This window comes from Macroventuria anomochaeta (assembly GCF_010093625.1).
Source record: "Macroventuria anomochaeta strain CBS 525.71 unplaced genomic scaffold BU25scaffold_3, whole genome shotgun sequence".
Lineage (NCBI taxonomy): Eukaryota > Fungi > Ascomycota > Dothideomycetes > Pleosporales > Didymellaceae > Macroventuria > Macroventuria anomochaeta.
The window spans coordinates 517,441-537,345 of NW_022985364.1; the positions used below are offsets into that span (position 1 = coordinate 517,441).

Here is a 19,905-nt window from a genome sequence, read left to right on the forward strand (position 1 = left end):
TAGGCTGCAGTCATGCGATACGCGGTATTTGGAGGTGTGACGTCACTTGCGTCTCGCTGCTGCCAATTGAGGGGTGGTGGGCCCATCACGGTCGTCAGGCTGAGCAGGGGCGATGGGCCGACCGAACTTCGTCTTGTGAACGCTGTCCACGCGCAATGATCGTTTTGGGGACTCGAGTCGTTGATGGCTGACAGTCTTGCGAGTATTCATCGTGTACGCAAAGTGGCTGTCGTACTAAAATGTCCGAATATTGGAGATTCCGACCGTACTGATCAAAGCTCAGAAGGTATCGCGCATGCGGCATTAGTAAGAAGGGGTTTGCACGTCATACTGCGAGTTCACATGATTTGTATGATTTGATGCAATTGCTGTATATTGTACACGCTCGGCTGTTCATGATGCTCAAACCCTGCCTGCAACTCTGATGCCACAAAAAGCTAACACAAGTATATACATCGAAGCACAGAAAGAACATAACGACGTTGTGAGCCTCAGGCAGCCTTACACTGTCAGCCTTACCGTGAAGACCCACACCGGGGACGCCGAATGCTTTGCCACTCTGGGGAAGCTTAATTGGACGTCACCCTCTCGACGTCCATGGAGTCAAGAGAACTCCTTAATGTTCAATTTCATGTTCTCCTCTTCTTTCCATTTCCAGGGGCCTCGCTGTCCCTCCTGATCAGCGCCCTTGTAGCGTTTGCTGTGCTAGATGAGTCCGGCTCGCGCAGCGTGTCGACCAATCGACCCATTGTTAGCATTGTGGAGTGGATGGCTTCCGGGTATTGGAAACATAACAATACGCTCGCTCGCATGGACAGAGCAGAGTACCATTTCTCCAGAATCCTGTTTCCGTTTCTGTGACTGGCTGCACCGACAGTGAGCCCGATCCAGAGCAGTACGCCAGCCATGTCCTGCCAACACTCTGACATGTTTGAAGCGTCAAGAGCGACCTTGAGCTTGAGGAGAAGAGCGGTTGATGTGTTTTGTGTCGGAGCGGTAATGTAGTCGGCGAATGGATTACACTCGTTGGGGGAAGACGTTGTCAATAGACGTGACGGACGGAAACTCGAAAGGTGGTAAGATGGACGTGAATCTGGCATCGATGATACGGAAGAATGCGACGTTGCTATTGACGATGAAGATGGGTGTGATACAGTTGACGATATGGAAGGGTGTGATGTTGTCATTGAAGAGAGTGAGGACCGCGATGCATCAAAGTATGAGCTTGAAGACTGAAAGGTGAGACTGTTCGCATATGATGAGACTGTGCCGGGACTAGTCAAAGAGTCATGGCGTAGGTTCATTGGTGACAGCGGTGAGGTTGGGGAGTTAATCGAGTGCGAGGACGTTACGAATGAGTATGGTGTCCCCAATACTGTCGTAGCAGCATGCGGAAGAGCTTTGGATAGAGGTATGCATTCCACGATCGCAGTGGCTTGAAGAATAGCCGTAATGCGGATAGCCTCGTATTTGTAATCATCTTGTGTTGGCCTCTGGTTCTGGGACACTGGTGGGTACTTGGTCGTAATGTCTCTGTAGAAGCTTAGAAGGGTCCTTGAATCTCGACGCGATGAATTTGTTGGGTTGACAAAGAGCTCGATCATTGATTGAATATCATTTAAGAGCTCAAGTGTCCGTTTCTTGTAATATCTCGACCTCCTGAGAGTTTCGAATTGGGGTCGCGGACGGTAGATAGGCGACTCGGGGATGATTGCAGTGACAGGGTGTCTTTTAGTCGATCGTGCTGTGCAGTAGTTGGAGAAAATGTCTCGTGGTCTTTCTTCGCGAAGTATGGCGGACTCAAGCAGTACCCACGAGCAGGTAGATGCGAGGTAGCCGCGCATTCCCAGCTGGTTGAGACCGCCACGCAGGCTAATCATCTTTTCGAGGCCGGCTTCGTGTATCCTTAAGGAGATCTCCTCACGTCCGATGACCTCGCTGACGATAAGCTGGATTAACGCGGTGATGTTGAGATCCCCAACTTGCTTTCCCGGGTGCACCATATTTTGACCAATAAGGTGCATGACTTCTTGGCGGAGTGAAGATGTCTCAACACTTTCAATGTCGCGTTCGAATATGGCATCCAGGTGTGCTGAGGCACAACACAATGTACTCAGGAACGTGTGTGGTGCGCTGAGAACAGTAGGAATCCAGTGCTGGCCCATCGCGTAGGTACCAAAGAATCGTGCACAGAGAAATTTCATCCTTTCTACCGACACTCGTGGGTAGCTTGATTGAAACATCGTCTTGAAAGGATCAACGCCCTCACCAAACGAGACGAACAGTGGGTATGCTTCACGATCGTAAGGCAGTGGCATACCGTGATCATTTGTTCTGGGAGGGGCAATGAGTGCTGTTTCGAGAGTATCCTCGTGTGCTCTCTGCCCCGCGGGTCTGTGAGCTTCGGGCCTTGAGGGTTGCTGACTTGGATGTGAATATGTCGATCCTGCTGCAGAGCTTTGCATCCCTCCACTTATGCCCTCAAGCCCGTTCGGAATCGTCGATTCTTCATTGGCGGCATTCGCGATGGCTGCATATTGACTTTCAATGTTTGACTGTGAACCAGCAGAGTCCTCACTCATAACTCGTGACCGCTCAGTGACTAAGTTCTTGGGCTCCCTGGCTCCTTCTTTGTTGGCCTCTAGGTAAGCCCGCATCGCTCTCTTGCGCACAGTAGTCATGTGCTTCTTCGACTTCATCTCTGCAGGTGTATTGCCCACGATGAAAGCAAATCCTCCGTCTCTATTGTTGTTGCTGGTGACGGTGGTGGTGGTGGTAGGAGTGGCTGTTGTCCGTGGGCTGACCGATCTGCGCGGTTGAGGAGCTGAAGACCGCAGGTATTAGTGGGCTGTTGACGTTGAGTGAGAGGTATGAGATGAGAAGCGATGAAAGTAGAAATTGCGCTGGATACAGCAGACACGTAGGAGAGTGGAGAAAGAAAGTCATTGTATAGCCGAGCTAAAGAAGCAACTGCGATTGATGTGCTCCCAACAACGAAACTGTACTGAAGTCAATGAATTGATATGCTCACCATTCGGATTCGATTCTGTACGCGGCGCCATGTTCCAAGAGAAGCTCGAATCAGAGATGATGGTTGAGGCAGGTGAGATGTAGGAGGATGCGGCGTGCGATTGTTGATCGGTGTAGAAGAGGGGCAGTCCCGTAGCGGCCATCATCAAACGTTCAAGGTCTGGAGAAGCAATGTGATCGTGAGGACTACACCATGCTCTTCTGCAAGGCTTGTTGCATGGGCTTGATTGTGGTAGCGATCGGCGAACTGGCAATATAGGGCTGAGGAAGTGGGTCGCTGGCTTATATATCTTCGTATTTGCGAGTTGCACGGGTCTTCTAGAAGACTTGTCTCACCCGTTTGAATGCTTCGCTTCGTGCTAGAGGCGACTAACGGTAGGAGTCATGCGTCATGCAGCAATTAGCGAATATGCGCAGCACCCGTGAGTACGGTGAAAGGTCGTTGTGGAGACAGAAGGGCGGGTTGAAGTTTTTGGCAGTGTGAGCAGACGATGCACGTAACAAGGGGCGGGGCCTTGCTAGGCTCTAACCCGCGATACGTACGGGTCCACCAGCCGTCGTGCAGGCGCCAGCAAGACAGCCAAGCGTCGTTAGCGATGCTCTGAAAGGGATGTTGTGCAAACCCATGGTCTGTTCAAGACAGTGGATATGCTGTATCACCGCCATGAAAGAGGCAATGAAGGGAAGGGCCGGTGTCCCGGCTGCGCTACCACGTAAACTATCATGTAGAACTAAAGAGCGTTTTTGTGGTATCGTTTGCAGCATCTCAGCATTCTCTGTACTTCGGTAGAAAGATTCCGGGTGCAACACGTGCGATGCTGACGCCTCAACTGACCAGGAATCACACCGCCGGCCGAACTCCCCACTTCGCCAGCAGAGACCTGTCAGGTCGCACCCATCGTTACAACAACCAATCAAATGGGCCTGGAGATTCGTGTTCGTGCATGCTGCGGCGGTGATGACAGATGGTGAGGGGCTTGCTGCAGAGCTGCGTTGGCTTCATCGCTACACCACACCATCAACATGTACTAGACTAGGGTCATCCTACCAGGCGATCTGTTTGTCGTGCTAGGAGAGGCGCGGAACGAGGCGCGTTGTGGCTCACAACATCACTGAGATGGCCGCATCAGGCTATATGCTTGTCAAGGATTCACATGCGTCCAGAACAATGCGTTTGCATGACTTTTAGCTCTGCATGATGTGGGAGCTTGTTAAGAGACTTGACTTTAGAGCTGGGGCGTGAAGGTCTGGATCACTTCATTGCGATATTCACTTTTCCCGCTCGAGCACCCCGCACGTCTTCGGTCTATGAGTCCCGCCGATCTTACGACTCGGCTATGGAGAATAGCCGAATAGTAGTCGTGCCAGATTAGATTTGAGGTTGCATCTGTAGTACTCAAGGATCACTGTCGACTAAGCGAGCTCCCAAGCCAACGCCGAAATAATCGGTCGGTTCCTGCGCAGTAGTGTTCCTGCGACTTGGCCGTCGTCCACCAGGACTGGCGTTACTCCCTGCTGAGCTTCTACTTCCACTTGATCCGTCGCGGTCTTTGCGATATCCATTCGTACCGGCCCGACCTCTTGTCGGGATGTTTAGACGAGTCGTCTCGAAGGTGAAATGAGACTGCCCATATCCTGGTTCTGCTGACGGCGTCTTAAGCTCCACGAGCTCAAGTGTCCGTTGTAGGGTTGCACCCGTTTCATCAAGGGCCATGAGGAAGCGTGCCAGCTCCTTGCACAGCTCCCAATCTTGTTCTTGCTTTGCGCGTTGCAGTAAGCGGACTACTTGGTCGCCTGTAGACTGTAGTTCTTCGAACGTATGAAGCACAAGTAGATAGCCTCCCGCAGTCTTCAGATTGCCTTTTTGAAGTGACTCCTCGAACAATTCTTCCGGTGGTGGCAAGTTTGCGAATAGTGTCCGCCAAGATCGGACTTCCGTCTTGCGCGTACATTGGACGACGATATCGAGGTATTGCGGAAACGAACTCAGAAACGACAACACACTTGGTAGTAGCGCCTGCTCTGGCGGTGGCTGGGTATCAACTTCTTCGTCGAGTACCTCATGCAGTAAGATCTCGAGGGCATGCGGAAAATACAGCAGATGTTGGTAGTGGTGGCTGAGGTATAGGGCTGCAGGGTGATTGTACTGCGCCAAGTGATACCGTAGCGTTGCGGGAAGGAAGAGGTGTGTCTGCAATGCATGTCAGCATATAGTCGTTCGGCAACGTCAGTGATTCGTGGTTGTAGCGCGCCAACGTACCCTCGTTCCAAATCGCAGGTAGGCAAAGTTAGTATCCCTGCGCTGGACGAGTTCTGATTCTACACCAAAGATGATTGCCTTGTTGAGCAAGGCAGACAAAGGGTAGAAGTCGACGGGAATCTGGACGGGTGTAGGCAGATCCCTACCAAGCTCTGGGGATGCAGACGCAAGCACATCTTGCATGTCGATCCATACTTTCATGTCCTGACCATCGAAGTACCATAGAGAGTCTCGCAGGTCGTGACCATGACCGTGCACACCATTGATGGCCAACCCTACCGAAGGACTGGGTGGAAGAGAATCCTCGTGAGATTCTAGTGCAAAGGCAGGATGGTCACGCATCAACGCATACGTTTCCACATTGTGTGCGATGACCCGCATCTCATACTTGAGTTCACCGCCTCCAGTTGTCGTGGGCTGAAGCAGTACAAGCTTCCCATCGACAAGGAACAGAATCGTGGCAACGGATACATCTTGAGACGGATCGCCGTGATCTAGCCAGTATCAGAGAGTCGTTGAAGCTGTAATGCGCCGGAGGACTTACGAATCTGGTCTTCTGGTAGGATCCAGCTGAGTGCTCTTACCCTCGTGGGTGCGCGAATGATGCCATGTAGGGCGATCTGACCGACCTGGATCAGATTCACCGTAGCATCAGAGACACTCATGACATAGTGATAGAGAATGTTCTCATAGGTATAGACAAGTAGGGAGTCCTCTCCGGACGGTGCAATAAGTACGATCGGAGCTGGTAGTCTCTGCACATGCATGATGTGGTTGTTGTCGAGTGCTGATTCTCGGGAGTATATTCGAACCTAATGAGCCACTGTCAGTACACATCGGCTCGGGACGCAGAGGGAAGGGTTCTTACTTCATGAGAGTTTTGCGACTCAACTGCCGCAATAAGCACATGCTGAAACCAGCACATACCGCCACGAACGGTGAACTCATTCTCTATGAATGGATCATCAAATGTTTTCCAGCGCCCGCTGTTGACGCTGTAGTGTGCAAGCCCTCTTCTTCCGGCAATCGCCACATATCTTCCGTCATTCGAGATCACTACGCTTTTGATGGGCCACTGGTCTACCAGATAGTATGACGGCACCTGTACATTATGCCACAGGGATAGCTCTGCAGAGATTGTCGTCAGATCGGGCAGATCATAGCCCCGGTAGATCATGAATCCTGTGCTTGTTTGCATCAAAGATCTCGACACATTGGATGACAAGAAACATCCAGTCACAGCGCTTCGAGCCATTTCGACAACGAATAGCCGGTTGTCGTTGTTGCCAAGTATTAATAGTTCAGCGCCGCCGCCAATCCAGAAGGCATCCTTCACGCCGAGTAGCCATCCCTCGCCGTTCGTCTTCGAGATGGTTCGGTCAGTTGTGAAGCTAGTAGCGCCTGGTTTGCCATACACACTCCACATAGCCCAGCCGTTCTCATAACCAGCGAAAAGGCAATACCCATCTGGGGAGTACGTCAAGACGTTCAGCTTGCCGGGAGACGAAGTATTGGGTTGCAGTTTGTGAGAGATGGGGATGTTGCCGGTATAGTCTCGAACAGTGTAGACGTAGATATCACTGTTCTTGCAGCCTACGGCAAGTAACGAGAATCGGGCATTGATTGCAGCCTTCACTCCGTTTTCGCCACTTGTTTCTGGTGTATGAAAACCATATCCTCGGAAAAGGTTCTGTGGTGCGCTTCCTTCATGCTTGGGGTCTGATTTCGATCTTTGAACAGCGAACGCTTGGCCTTCTTTGGTGATCCAGCACGACAGGTTCATAGGTCGATCGTGGGTCATATCAACTAGTGCAGGCTTCTTCCCCAGCCAGCTCATCTTGGTGAGCACCTCGGTGCTTGTTTGGCTCCCTTGGTTGTCTGGTGCCCATCGTATGCACTGCATCGCCGCAGGCTTCGCAGTCGCCACTACCAGCTCATCATCCAGAGCTAAAGCTTTCACAATCCCAGCATCGACGCGTATGACCATGCGGAAGCGAAGACTGAGCTCTTTGAGTCCACTGCCTTCTCCAGGTCCAGCATTAGTGTCATGCTGACGCTGTATCTTGAACCCAATGGCACTGCTCCTTCTCGAATGCGTTCCATGTGTGTCTGTGAACTGTGTCTTGTACACGCGGGACGAGTGATCTGTTGCGAGAGAGTATGTGATCAGGAATCCGAGTGTGGTCTGAACGACGAAGATCTGAGAGTCGGGGCGGAGTAAGATGTCCGTGTTCGGGCCATATGTCTTCAACGACTGCTGCGAGCGTAGAACTGAAGCCAGGATGACGGTGGGCTTGACTTCACATTAGTAACGCCTGGTTGCAGGGAAGTAATGAAAGTACCTTCGTCTGCCATATAGTCAAGGTCGTTCGAGTGAGGGTTGCGAACGATTGTCCACTCCTTGTCACTCGAATGGCAACAATCTCGCCATGGACATCATCTTCCGCAAACTGATCAGGACTGCCCTTTTGACGCGCTTTCTGCTCTTTCCCTTCCTCCTTCACCCCTTCTGTCCCTGTATTCGACGTGTCATCGTCGGTCTCGTTTGTGGATCCGGCCTCAGACGCGCCATCCCGTTCACTCTGCGACGCTTGATCGGTACCATCATGGGATATAGGCGTGCGCTCGAGATTCGTGTTCTTAGCGGCCGCAAAGACGGAGGGAGAGGAGATGGGCCAATACGTCATGGCGGTCTACGGACAATTGGATGCTTCATTTGCGCGTGCCCATCTCACTGTGGGGTGTGAGATCATTCACGATGCGCGTATTGGTGGAGCTTCTGCAGAGCCGCACCTGCAGTGCGGCGTTCGTTGGAACGTGGAAGGCGCTGGTCAAAGCTTCACACCATGCGAGCTGAACATCTGAACGATCATGGATGTATGGATGCTCATAGCTACACTGACCTAACGTGATTTGTACGAATAGCAATCGATCAGCTTAAAAATTGAAGGGCCTTTCCTAAGATGGTAGTTATTGATCCCTTGTCGGTTGCTGTGTACAATTGCGCATTGAGTAGTTGCATACTTACACATATTTTAGTCACAAGCTGTCATTCTTTGCAATAAGCAGATGCGGGCTAGTCTCTCTTAAGATCATATCAAACAATCTATCGCAATGCGTGGAGAATCCTTAAAGTTGTTTAACCCAAGACCAATGCCAAGACTTGATCAGCTCATCCATCCACCTACCAAACTGTCTCAAGTCCCTGCTATCATCACGATCACATCTACTCCCCTCAACGCCACGTACATACCGTGTGACCACCGAAATATCGCTGCCTCTGTCGCACACTCGTTCCGTAGAAAGGAAGCTCAGAATAGATACCACAATGGCTTTCTTCGGCACGGTGCTCAACACCATTGGCGCATTGTTCCTTACACATGCGTATGTTTAGAATACTACCCAGCACATTAGCTGGACAGTCAGTAAAAACAACGGCTGCTAACATTGCTTGCAGTATCTACTCCGCCCACGAGCACACCACAGCCTTCGCCAATACCCCGCTTCCCCTCGACATCACCCTTGAGCTCCTCGTCGGTGTCATCATCCTCTCTACCGGCATTGTAATATCTGCCGATAAGCTAAAGCCAATCCAATACGCCAAGTGGGCAGGCCAGATCTCTCAGGAGGGCAGGCATGGAGAGGGCAAGTACACAAGAGAAGGAGAGGAGATCCTGAGCGAGGGAGATCCTTACGCCTTCCTAGGGCTTGATGGCGGTATTGGTGGGAAGGGTGAAGGTAGGCGGGGCTTTTTCGATGTCAAGGGCAAGAGGAAGGAGTATGATGAGTGGGTGCGCGGAAAGCAGTAGGAGCAGGAACATCTGGCGACAAGAACCTCGTAAATCGGGCGATATGAGGATCGCTGTGTTGCATAGCAGCAGCAGAATAGACAGGATATCATTCATCAGGTGCGATTCGATATACATTGAATGGTCGTTTCAGAACAAATGGCTCAGAAGCTCAAGGCTTGCCCAGCTTCGTATATACCCAGGAACGCCAAAGACCCGCTTGAACGCAAAGCAATGCTCCCATCATGCATCATGACAAGTATGCGTCCTTTTGTCGACCTTTCGCTTCCTATACGTTTCCTGTCATCTTCTCCACTCCGCCAGCACCACATGCATGAGCTTTGCAAGCCCAGCACTCATTCCCTTCCATCGCCTGACCAATTGCCGCAACGTCGGCACTCCTACGTCTCCCTCTTGCTTCAGCGTCTGCGTTGACGTCAACTCCACTGACCCACCAGATACTTGCAGCCACAATCTGCATAACAATGTGGAGGTCCTTCTCCGTTCTCGGCGCATAGATAAGGACGAACTCCCGCGGCACGAACCTCCTAAACCAGCCTCCTTTAGCCAGCGGATGTCTCTCACCCCATCCGTTCTCGAGCATGATCTTTGCGTCCGCGGGGTGCAGCGTGAGGTGCAGAGAACCGTCCGAAGGATGAGCGTGGCAGATCTCTCCACCGCACGTGCGCGTGATAGGCACAGACGCGAAGAGGCCGGAGCTGTTCTTCTCGAAGCAGCTCGTGCGTTCCAGGAGCATGTTCGCTGGCTCCTGAGCGTAAGCCCTCATTCGCTCAACGAGCTGTTCGTACATCTTCTCATCGCTCTTTTGTGCTTGTTGGCGTTGTGGAGCAATGCCTTGCACGAGTGGCCGTTCTCCGGAGCGAGTTGGTAAGGACTCCAGATATCCCTTCTGTGGGCGGAAATGCGATGGAATGGGCAACGGTCGGAGTGGATCTCGCAGGGAAAGGAGACCGAGCGTTTTAACTTTCAAGTAGCCAAGTGGTGTTGATGGAGTACCCCCAGGGCCGAGCGAGAGGAACGCCTTGTAGTCATGGTAGACATAGAAAGCCGTCAAGATGGGGAGGGTGAGGACCAGTAAGGTGGTCAGGACGCGAAAGTGACCCTCTGATGTGAACGACTTGCTATACAAGTCGAGATCCATTGTTGCGTCGTTATTTGTCTGGTTGTGGTGGAAAGGTATGGACAGGACCAATCGAAAGTTTTGTAGAGTGACGATCGTAGGTGTTGGCCTGAAACAAGCTCCTGCTGTTGCAGCGTTTACTCTGGCTCAAAGCAGTGGAAATTGAGGTCCGCGGACAATGACACAAGAATTACAGTAGATGCAATTGTTTCAATTCTTCAAAATAAACACCCGATGATATTGAAAACAGTCTCCGCGAGCCCAGAAACAGCAGACATTGTTAGTCCACCACCCTTTGCTTACCTCCAAGGTTTATATACTTCCCCTCAAGTCCTCAGCCAAAACACAACCAATGTTCTCCGCAACGTCAAAGGGTCGTCGTGCAGGTACCACGTGCGATACCTGTTCTGTGCTAGCGCCCTCTCTGATTTGTCCACTTACGACTCTGTGACGCAAATTGGCGAGGTTGGGTGGAGTACCCGTTTACGCGGAGGCACAACGCAGCTTGGTGCAGGATCACAGCTCCGTCACAATGCGTTTTTCGTAAAATAGCCAATCGTCGATGTGGAGTTTCAAGGGGATGCTCAGGGATGGACCCAAGGATGGTAAGGTGATCTTCCCGCGGACTTGAGGCGGTCAACGGGCATCGTCAACCTCGTATCGAAGTACTCTCAAGAATTCATAGAGCAATTGAGCTGCTAGTTTTCTCAGCAACAGTACAATACTCTGTATTTACAGCAGTGGTACTCACAGATGACCATCCTTCAGATTCTTGATCATGGTGATGGTTCCCTTATGAAAGCCGTCTATCTTGCCGTCGTGCCCTGGATGGTGGTAGTTTGCTACGATCCGGTGGTTGTTGGATAGCTCAAGAGACGAAAGTTGAGTCAACAACGACGACTTCGTTGGAAGAGAAATAACTAACGACTAGTCTAAAATATCCAACCAGTTTCTCAAAACGGAAAGAATAGCTAGCTTACAGAGATGAAGGTGAAAGTTCAAACAGGCGGTCTGAGATAAGGACGATAACTCAAGTCTGATTCAAGATCTCACGGAAGTACGGAAGGCAGCTTCAAAACGACGTTTAAACTCTCCTTGTTTCTATCTAAGTTCACAGAGTCTTGGAACACGGTTGTCAAATCAGTCGCTGTCCGAGCTGCTCTCTTCAGAATCCTCACTCTCGTCGGCCCGCTTCTCCACTTCCTTCCCAGCCTTCTTCTTGACCTTATTTCCTGCTTTCTCATCTGCCTTTTCCTCCACCGTCTTACCGTTCCTCACTTCCTTCTCCTTCTTCTCCATTTTCACCCCCTTCCCACCCTCTGTATCTTCTCAAACCCCGGATTAAACTTCCCCTGCACCTTCTCCCACAAGTCCTCCAACGTGCCCAGCACCCCCTCCTGGCTAACCCGGTTCATCAAGACCTTATAACTAGTCTCCAGCCCGTCCCTACTATCGCACTTGTACACGATGACGCGGGCAATGAAGAGCGACTCGCTTCGAAAGATGAAGATGTCGAATTTGCTTAGAGGATAGCCGCTGATGCAGAAGGCACCGATTTGCGCTGGGAGTGGTTAGTGGATGAGGGAAGTATTTGCAAGAGGGGGAATGGAGAGGGAAAGGGTATATATGAAAAGGTCTTTGAGGGCTTTGGCTGTGCTGATTTGTGAGCGGGGGAAGCCGGTCGTGTTGTCTTGCATGGTGATGGATGGAGGAAGACTCTGGTAGTTGGAGGATATGCTGTTGCCTGAAGAGCGCAGTTGCAGAAAGCTAAATCGCACATATATATTCGAGAGAGGGATGCGAGCGTGCTCGTCTAGTACGTCCGTGAAGGCGCACATTGGGCAACGCACGCGCATCAAACGAGTCGAAGAAGCCGGTGGTGCCATATGAGCACCAAGGTCCAAACGAAGAGACCTTGGCAGTGAATCGCAGCCGCCTCGTATCTGTAGCAAGCAATACAGACTGGGGAAGAGTCTGGCTACGTCGTGTCTTGTGCTTGGTTTTGAATGAACTCCAACGGTGAAAGTGAATACATTGCTGAATTGCTGGGGTGAGAGTGACTTGCAAGTCTGGTGCTGATGTGTACGCGACTTCCCACCGTGTGAGGAAAGCACTACTTCATCAACGTCCACTCACCAATATGAACGCCACAGACCAGTCAAATCTGCTCTCGAGCATCAAGCTCATAAAAGATCTCAAAGACCTCATCCTATGTCAGTATGAGTTCATATGGCGTTGTGTGCCTCCTACTCACCCCAACATCAGGCGAAGCCCGCGCTCTCTTCGATGCCCAACAGTCAGCGGATCGCGAGTACGACGTCATCATTTCCAAGATCCATGGTGGTACCGGCTACGAGTACGAAGCGCGCCTCATCATGTACACGGCCGAGTCCGCCGCACAAATGTACAATGAATGGCAACTGCTGCAGGTGAACCCTTGCCTTTGTGAGAGCCCTGTCGACGCCATGGCGGATTTGCTGGAGGGCTTGTATGAGCGAGCTGGGAAGATGGTAGAGGAAATGGCGGAAGGCGCAACATATCGAGGCGTTTGAGCTGACAGGAGCTTTTCAGTAGCGTTGGGTGTCGCGTGTCCAGAGTCTGATACGGCAGCGACAATTTAAGGCTTGTGTGCCATCCATTGCGATTAAAGCCGTCGTGGAGGTGTTCAGTAACCGGATAGCCCAAGAATATCAAGGCAACCTAGCTCGGAGAACCTAGGTCTAGTGCCCCCACCTCTTCTGATACCCCCTTCCGCAGTACCTTCCCCAGCCTCTAGGGTTCCACGTGCAGTCACCGCCAGACTACCAGCCACGTGCACAAGTGTACTGACAATCGGCATCGAACCCCCATCGCCAACCTCGACCACCTCATCCGCTTCAACAGCACCATCCTTCATGTACGGATCCTTCCATACCCGCACCTTCCCATCCGTCCCACCAGCCCAGACCTCATGCGCAATGCTCTCAACATCATAAGGTGAAGCCCCAGCATTCCACACATCAAACCCCAGTTTCTGTCTCGTAAGTGCTTTCCTTCCTGCACAGTACCCCAGCGCAAGCGAGAAGTTCCGCACATCGTAGATGAGCAGGACATCGGACTGGCGCTCCGCAACGTACAAGTACCGACCGCATGGGCTCCATTTGAGACTTGAGACCCCTTCGCCCATGATGTGTGTTACGTTCTCGTTTCGTACTTTCTTCCCGTCAACGGTGCCGGGGAGCGAGAAGTGCGTCACTTCACTGCCGCTGATGCAGTCGTAGATGCCTACGTAGCGTGTACGTGCGCCTGCGGCTAGGAGGCCTTCTGAAGAGGTGGTAGTCGGCGGTGAGACGGATAGCGCGGAGATGTAGCCTTTGAAGCCGCGACCGCCGCCTTTGAGTTTGTTGCGCTTGGAGGGGATAGTGGGAATGGTGTGGATGGGATCGTCTGTGTTGGTCAGGTTGAAGATGGCTATGCCGTTCTGCCCGCCGGCGAAGAAGTGGGTTCCAGAAGTCGAATAAGCGAGGCTGAGTGGTGCGGTGACGGCTTCGTTGAGGTGGTTGATGAGCTTGTAGGAGGCCAGAGGTGTGTGGATGTCGACAGGAGAGCTTTGCGATTCTGGACCAGTGTTTGCGCCAGACACATCCCAGAGTGCATTATGTAGAGTGATGTATCTGTCCCGCCGACTGACAAGTACATGCGTACTGCTGGAATCCTGCAAGTTGAACAGAGGGTTAGCCGCAAACGCCCAGATGGGATCTGCAGACTGGAATTGAGCATACATCTTCAGAGGTTGTGTAGCGGTCGATTCGAGTATGTCAGTACCGATGGGATAGACGGAGAACGCGCGATTGTAATCGGAGGTGAAGATACATGTCCCGTCTGGCGACAGTTGCGCTTCCTGTATGCAGCTCGTTGATGCAAGCGGTCTGACAGGTGTTGAGATCCTGGAGCCGGCAATGCTACTGTCTGATTCAAAGTCGCTTTCTTCGCTTGAGCCTGATGATCCTGATGATACTGGTGTTACAAACCCCTCGTGATATAGGCTGTCATCGTTCTCATCTTCAAAATCCCCAGCACAGTCACTACTGCCCTTGCTATCCCTAAATCCTTCTTTCACTCGTCGCTCTTCAGTGATAGCCTCATCATGGGATTCTACATTTCGTTGCCTGTTTCGATCCGTCCCTTGCCGTGCGTCTGCGACTCTTGTGCTCGCCAGACATCGCACCGTCAATCCAGGCGCACTCATCATTCACCAACACTCAATCTTTCCATCTGCTCTGGTTCTGCTCCTCTTCTCTTCTTCAAATCTCAAAAGTCGTGTTTGGTGTCAAGTCGCGTGCCATCGCGTGAACTTGATAGGGCTGACGCACAGACTCCCAAAAAGTTCCATCTCGGAACTGACGTCGGCGATCGAGCTCAAGCTTCACCTTCCCACTCCACCATGAGTGTCCTCGAACCCAAGCGCAGACAGGCATGGGTTGAGTCGCCGTATATACGGTCGCTGTTGGTAAGCTCCGTCTTTCCTTTTAGTCATACGTTAATTCCAATTGCTTCGAAACTTCAATTACAGGACTGCCGCGCAACCTCTGAGGTCGCACGTCAATGACAGCTTCAACATGAGCTTTGATAATGCCATTGCGCGCCCACAGTTCTCTCTCCGGATTCCTTGGAGCTTTACACGCTAATTCTCCCCGTCTATTCTTTCTTGATACATCTAAGCAAGCTAACATTCCCCAGGCCGGCGGCCTAGCAGGCACAACAGTCGACATGTCTCTCTTCCCTCTCGATACTCTAAAAACGCGCCTCCAATCCTCCGCCGGCTTCACCGCATCCGGTGGCTTCAAGGGCATGTACAAGGGCGTAGGCTCCGCGTTCTGGGGCAGCGCACCAGGCGCCGCACTCTTCTTCATAACTTACGACGGCGTCAAGCGCAAGTTCGCGTCGCGCACAACGACCGCGCGGAACGCCTCAGGGCAGGAGTATACGGTGGAAGTTGATAGTGGAGCGGGTGTGCACATGTTGGCTGCGAGTCTGGCAGAAGTGGCAGCGTGCGCGGTCCGCGTGCCGACGGAGGTTGTCAAGCAGCGCGCGCAGGCGAGCCAACACCCGTCCTCGCTCTCCGCTCTCACCCATATATTAAACCAGCGGAGCACACACGGCCTCGCACACGTATGGCGCGAGTTATACCGCGGCTGGAGCATAACCATTATCCGCGAAATCCCCTTCACCGTGATCCAATTCCCGCTCTGGGAATCCCTCAAGCGGTGGCGGCAGTCGCGAACCGGTCGTTCTCAAGTGTCTGGACTGGAAGGCGGGTTGCTGGGGAGCGCGGCGGGCGCGGTGGCCGCGGCGTTTACGACGCCGCTGGATGTGCTGAAGACGAGGATGATGCTGGCTAAGGAGAAACAGCCCATGTTCACTATGCTGAGTAGGATTTTGAGGGAGAGTGGGCCGCGGGCGTTTTTCGCGGGGATAGGACCTAGGGTCGGGTGGATTAGTGTTGGGGGTGCGATTTTCTTGGGGAGCTATCAGTGGGCGAGTAATTTGTTGGGGGGAGAGGCTGAGGCGTAGCCGCAAGCGTAGATGGATGGACGTGGTGGCGAGTACATTACTGGTGGATGAGAATCTGGGGAAATGTTGTAAGATAGATCTAAAGTGTCGACGAGATTCGACTACATATCCAAGAAACCACCCCTTATAGACAGGGTGTATACGACCCCACATCCATTCGCTATATACAATCCAAAATGCCAGCCAAGGAACGTCGAGAAATCTCCAACTCCCATATCCAACTCCCGCCAATGCTTCGTGCTCACGTGGCCACCTCCAAGTTACCTCAAGGGCCAAATGCAGCATTCCTGTCGCCCTGACTTGAATGCTGACTCCTACCTGCCTCGCTACTCGGCTTGCCTTCACTCACGTTGCTGCTTCCTAGACCCGATGAGAGACCGCCTTGCTGCACCGCGAATGGCAGTCCGGGATGCTGGGGGTGCTGTTTGATCTCCTTGCGCCCGTTGGCTTTGTAGTGCAGGAGGACGTCGCCGCCGCCGCGCCAGACGTGGGCGCGCATCGAGGCGAGGGTCATACGTGGGTCGATAAGCTGTACAATGTCAGTATACAGATAGTGATGGGGAAATGAGTTCCGGCGTACCTGGCCATTGCAGTAGAGCTCGAGGTACTCGTGCGGTCGCAGCGCTGTGCCCTCTGCTTCTTCCTTCTCCTGCTCTTCCTTCGTAGGGGCAGGTTCGATGCGCTCAGCCACATAACCAAGGATCTTGCGGGCGCGCAGCATGCGGTTGGCGTTGAGGCGGTTGTTACTAGATGTCGTCAGTATTGCAATGTCGTGGGTGTATGAGATAGAAGAACGTGACGTACCCATCTGTTGATATGGCAGGAAGCGAGTTCTGGTATGGTTCGAGGACGAAAGACACCTTTACAATGTCCTTCGGTGGAAGTTGGTTCTATGGCAATTAGTTAGCAAAGATGTCCCGTAGAGTTAATCACAGTACATACGCGCAACAATACCTCACCAAGCCACATAGGCGCAGCCTTCTCGATGAGATCGGCCTGTAGAGCCAGCGTAGCGACCTTGCCCTCAAACAGATCCGCAACACCACCAGAGCCTGGACGGTCTTCCTGAATGAGGATCGTAGTCATAGCGGGAGGCTTCAACACAGGCGTATCGTTGGGCAAGCTAGGCGCAATCGCGGAAGCCAAGTCAGTCACGCCTGTACCCAAGGCCTCTTCGTAGCCGTGCCGTATCCGCTGTATCGAGCCGAAGAAGTTGTCTTCGAAAGACTTTCCGTTCGTCTTCGTGGACCGTGAATCGCTGTCATCCGCCTTCTCATCGACAACAGGCTTGGGTGCCTCAGTGGCGATGGCAGTGCCAGTGGCGAACATCTTCTTGCTGAAGCCCATGTTGAACTTCTTGCCAAACATACCCTTGCCCTTCTTCGATGGCGTATCCTCTGCAGTAGGTGACGACACAGTCTCTTCCTTCGTTTCTATCGCGCCTTCCGCAGGCCTGCCATTCCCGTTGCCGTTGGTCGAAGCCGCTCCAAAGTAATCCTGGCCATCCTGAGTCGAGCTTCGCTGTGACTTAGTGGGCTCAAGCTGGTTGCTGTCTTCGTTTGTCGGTGTCAGGTACGCGTTGCCATGTGACCCTCGTCCTGCGCTGTGAGGCGGTATTTGGGGAGTCGCCAAACCAATGCCCATGCCACCAGGTGTGTGTGGGAAGTGGAAGCCATTGCCCTTCAGCGTAGAGCCAGAAGTAGGCCCCGAAGCGTTCCAGCCGTTGATATGGACATTCGGCATCTCAATGTTCGTCGGTCGACCCGTCTGCGCTTCTTGCTGCTTCTCTTGCAGACGCTTGGCTCGATAGACTTCATCGCGCTTGATCTCCTCGTCGATGAGATTCGAAAAAAGATACCGCAGTATCCATTTGCCAAGATTGATTCTGTGATCTTCGCGGAAGTCGATTTGCTCTTCCAATTGCAGCTCATCCGCATACATCTCAGCGTCGAAGCAGTAGTTTTCTTCAAGCACGCATGTCAAGGTCCCTATCCTGGTGTCGACCGCGCACCAATGTGCAACGCTTTCTTGTGTGTTGACCTCCGGTAGCACGTCCTCCATATGCCTTTTGCCGAACGACTTGATCGGGGCACATTGTAGCAGATCCCATAGCATGCATTCTCCCGCTGTGTCCATAGTCAAGACTCGCCTGCGATCATTGAGGAGATGGTGCTTCATGAGTCCGTTTTGACCTTCGATGCAGAAGTCTGGCGCGCTTCTCACGGGAACGATACCTCCATGTTCTGCTGTCGTCAGAGCTTCTGATGGCTTCCGCGTGCTGGCCAGTGTCGACGCGTCTGGGTCTTTAGTGCACAGTTGCGGGTAGGGCGCGGTGTTCGACATGCGTAGAAGCGCCTTCCCAGGTATCTTCGGTGTGGCGCCGGTGGTGGGTGGGCTCGATGCGGGAGGCGACGGGTAGCGTGAACGTGTGGTGGCCACACTGTTCCGGTGCCACCTGTAAGATTCCGGTAGCTCAACCTCTGCGCTGGTGTCGATGTTGCTCCATCTGTTGATGCTGGAGCTCGAGGTTGCAGTCCAGATGTAGTCGCCGGCGCTGACGACTCTGCCAACACCCTCATGCTCCTGGCATACGGCGACGGAAAGACCCTCGTCCCATTCAGCGCAACTGCGCACATCGGTTTTCGCGACGGTGCCAGATCGGTCGGAGGAGTAGAAGACGGAGAGCTGAGGATCCTCGGAGAATAGCGACCATACGCTGTCGTTGTGCATGGTGAGGGTGTGCATGCAGCGACCGGCCGTCATGGACCACACCTTGACCGTTTGATCGGACGAAGCTGTCAAGATGGTCTCTCCATCCTGCGCAACCAAGATGTCGCGCACGTTATCTGTATGTCCGACGAACTTGGTGATGCGCTTGCCCGTTCGAGAATCCCATACACGTACGACGCTCTCAGGTCCACCACTGGCGATGATGTTCGGTGTAGCAGCCAGGGCGTAGACTGACCCCTTGGCCGAGGAGTTGTCGTCCTCACCCACATGAATTTCCAGCCTCCTGCCGCCGCCATTAAGGTCCCACAGGCTGATCTTCCGGTCCAGTCCGCCTGACGCCACCCAGTTCTCGTGCTGGCCGGGCGAGGCAACGCGCTTAACGTAGTCGGTGTGCAGACCAATGGTCTCTGGGGGAACGGATTCGTGGGCGGCCGGGCGCCATACCTTTACAGTGATATCGGACGAGGCGGAGACGAGGGCGGCGCTGTTGTTGGCGAGGACAAGGTCGTTGATCCAGTGGGTGTGCGCCTGCACCTGGGAGCGGAATTGAGTCGGCGGTGGCTTGTAGTCGGCGGCATGGTGGTCGGCGAAGGGATCGCGCTCGTCTTCGCCGGCCTTGATCAGGTCGAGTCCCAAGTCCCAGGCGCATATCACGCCGTCTCGACCGCCCGAGTAGCTGGGGCATTGGGTTAGCTGGGGATGTGTGTGCACCGCCGACGGGTACCTACAGCGTCGAGCTCTGGGGGTCGACAGCGAGGCCATTGACACCAAGCCTGTGGCCGCCCGCCGAGTTGGCCAGCGGTAGCACTGTGCGCGTCAATAGAGTTTACGGTAACGGTAGTATGGCGAGACACTGCAACGGCGGAGACACCGCAGAGACATGCAACGGCCGGGGAACCCACCATAGCTGATGCGCTTCCGCGCGCTTCTTGCCATACCCTGCGCTTAGTCTCGTCTTACCATGGGACGGCAGGCAGGCAGGCAGGCAGGCAGGCAGGCAGGCAATGAACAGCGAGTGTCGTGGACGAATGCAAGTCTTGAGACAGTCGAGGTCGAGGGCGCCGGACGGGTGATGGCCAAGTCCCTCCTGCCCTGGGCCGCGCTTCACTCGAAGGTTCACCTCCGCCGCCCGCTAACCACGGGATCGCTAAAAGATGACATCGCGTGGGGAGCAGGCAACGCACGCAGATCGCTAACGGCCGCTTGTTGTTGCTGCTCGGCATAGCACTACGTCACCGGTAAATGACGCACCCTGCGACACAGAACATGTGGGTTGCAGATTGCTTCTTCGACAGAACTCTGTGTTCACCCGGCTCCATGGCACAGAAGGGTGGGGTCGCCAGCACGCAGCCCTCAAACATGCGGAGTGCGCCATTTTTGGGGCCTAACCGGCTCATCTGGTT

At 53.3% G+C, this 19,905-nt stretch overlaps 8 protein-coding genes across 8 annotated transcripts; 2 read left to right on the plus strand and 6 right to left on the minus strand.

Annotated features, from left to right (window-relative positions):
* Nucleotides 1-360: 360 nt before the first annotated feature.
* Nucleotides 361-3,457, minus strand: BU25DRAFT_406579 (uncharacterized protein). Its single transcript, XM_033705320.1, has 2 exons — nt 3,032-3,457; nt 361-2,824 (listed from the first exon to the last, which is right to left on the minus strand). The coding sequence occupies exons 1-2, from the start codon at nt 3,174-3,176 to the stop codon at nt 630-632; spliced, it is 2,340 nt and encodes a 779-aa protein (XP_033566257.1). The 5' UTR covers nt 3,177-3,457; the 3' UTR covers nt 361-629.
* An 843-nt stretch (nt 3,458-4,300) lies between these two features.
* Nucleotides 4,301-8,131, minus strand: BU25DRAFT_487632 (RIC1-domain-containing protein). The gene is made up of 5 exons (XM_033711295.1): nt 7,633-8,131; nt 6,159-7,583; nt 5,835-6,102; nt 5,291-5,784; nt 4,301-5,221 (listed from the first exon to the last, which is right to left on the minus strand). The coding sequence occupies exons 1-5, from the start codon at nt 7,975-7,977 to the stop codon at nt 4,427-4,429; spliced, it is 3,327 nt and encodes a 1,108-aa protein (XP_033566258.1). The 5' UTR covers nt 7,978-8,131; the 3' UTR covers nt 4,301-4,426.
* A 487-nt stretch (nt 8,132-8,618) lies between these two features.
* On the plus strand, nt 8,619-9,099 carry BU25DRAFT_417823 (uncharacterized protein; the record flags this gene model as incomplete). Its single annotated transcript, XM_033707832.1, has 2 exons — nt 8,619-8,674; nt 8,748-9,099. 2 exons carry the CDS (start codon nt 8,619-8,621, stop codon nt 9,097-9,099), a joined length of 408 nt encoding a protein of 135 aa, XP_033566259.1.
* A 179-nt stretch (nt 9,100-9,278) lies between these two features.
* Nucleotides 9,279-10,488, minus strand: BU25DRAFT_383646 (uncharacterized protein). The gene has a single exon (XM_033704294.1). It carries the CDS (start codon nt 10,238-10,240, stop codon nt 9,368-9,370), a length of 873 nt encoding a protein of 290 aa, XP_033566260.1. The 5' UTR covers nt 10,241-10,488; the 3' UTR covers nt 9,279-9,367.
* A 478-nt stretch (nt 10,489-10,966) lies between these two features.
* On the minus strand, nt 10,967-11,755 carry BU25DRAFT_487635 (uncharacterized protein; the record flags this gene model as incomplete). Its single annotated transcript, XM_033711296.1, has 2 exons — nt 11,398-11,755; nt 10,967-11,043 (listed from the first exon to the last, which is right to left on the minus strand). Exons 1-2 carry the CDS (start codon nt 11,516-11,518, stop codon nt 10,967-10,969), a joined length of 198 nt encoding a protein of 65 aa, XP_033566261.1. The 5' UTR covers nt 11,519-11,755.
* Nucleotides 11,756-12,896: 1,141 nt separating this feature from the next.
* On the minus strand, nt 12,897-14,105 carry BU25DRAFT_325170 (WD40 repeat-like protein; the record flags this gene model as incomplete). Its single annotated transcript, XM_033702278.1, has 1 exon — nt 12,897-14,105. A coding segment is annotated over one exon (1,209 nt), but the record flags the coding sequence as incomplete, so codon positions are not given.
* A 694-nt stretch (nt 14,106-14,799) lies between these two features.
* On the plus strand, nt 14,800-15,874 carry BU25DRAFT_406586 (mitochondrial carrier). The gene has a single exon (XM_033705321.1). The coding sequence runs from the start codon at nt 14,831-14,833 to the stop codon at nt 15,770-15,772; it is 942 nt and encodes a 313-aa protein (XP_033566263.1). The 5' UTR covers nt 14,800-14,830; the 3' UTR covers nt 15,773-15,874.
* BU25DRAFT_436871 (WD40 repeat-like protein) lies at nt 15,838-19,264 on the minus strand (the record flags this gene model as incomplete). The annotated part of the gene is made up of 5 exons (XM_033708974.1): nt 15,838-16,301; nt 16,353-16,518; nt 16,577-16,662; nt 16,715-19,178; nt 19,227-19,264. The coding sequence occupies 5 exons, from the start codon at nt 19,262-19,264 to the stop codon at nt 16,038-16,040; spliced, it is 3,018 nt and encodes a 1,005-aa protein (XP_033566264.1). The 3' UTR covers nt 15,838-16,037.
* Nucleotides 19,265-19,905: the final 641 nt, after the last annotated feature.

What these genes read in the sequence shown, in the direction of transcription:
- BU25DRAFT_487632 (XM_033711295.1), bottom strand. Translation starts at nt 7,977, where the DNA reads ATGACGTATTGGCCCATCTCCTCTCCCTCCGTCTTTGCGGCCGCTAAG. An exon ending in TGACTATATGGCAGACGAAG is followed by an intron (nt 7,584 to 7,632) that starts GTACTTTCATTA and finishes TGTGAAGTCAAG; the next exon opens with CCCACCGTCATCCTGGCTTC. An exon ending in CCTACCAGAAGACCAGATTC is followed by an intron (nt 5,785 to 5,834) that starts GTAAGTCCTCCG and finishes GATACTGGCTAG; the next exon opens with ATCACGGCGATCCGTCTCAA.
- BU25DRAFT_406579 (XM_033705320.1), bottom strand. Translation starts at nt 3,176, where the DNA reads ATGATGGCCGCTACGGGACTGCCCCTCTTCTACACCGATCAACAATCG. An exon ending in TACAGAATCGAATCCGAATG is followed by an intron (nt 2,825 to 3,031) that starts GTGAGCATATCA and finishes TGCGGTCTTCAG; the next exon opens with CTCCTCAACCGCGCAGATCG.
- BU25DRAFT_406586 (XM_033705321.1), top strand. Translation starts at nt 14,831, where the DNA reads ATGCCATTGCGCGCCCACAGTTCTCTCTCCGGATTCCTTGGAGCTTTA.
- BU25DRAFT_383646 (XM_033704294.1), bottom strand. Translation starts at nt 10,240, where the DNA reads ATGGATCTCGACTTGTATAGCAAGTCGTTCACATCAGAGGGTCACTTT.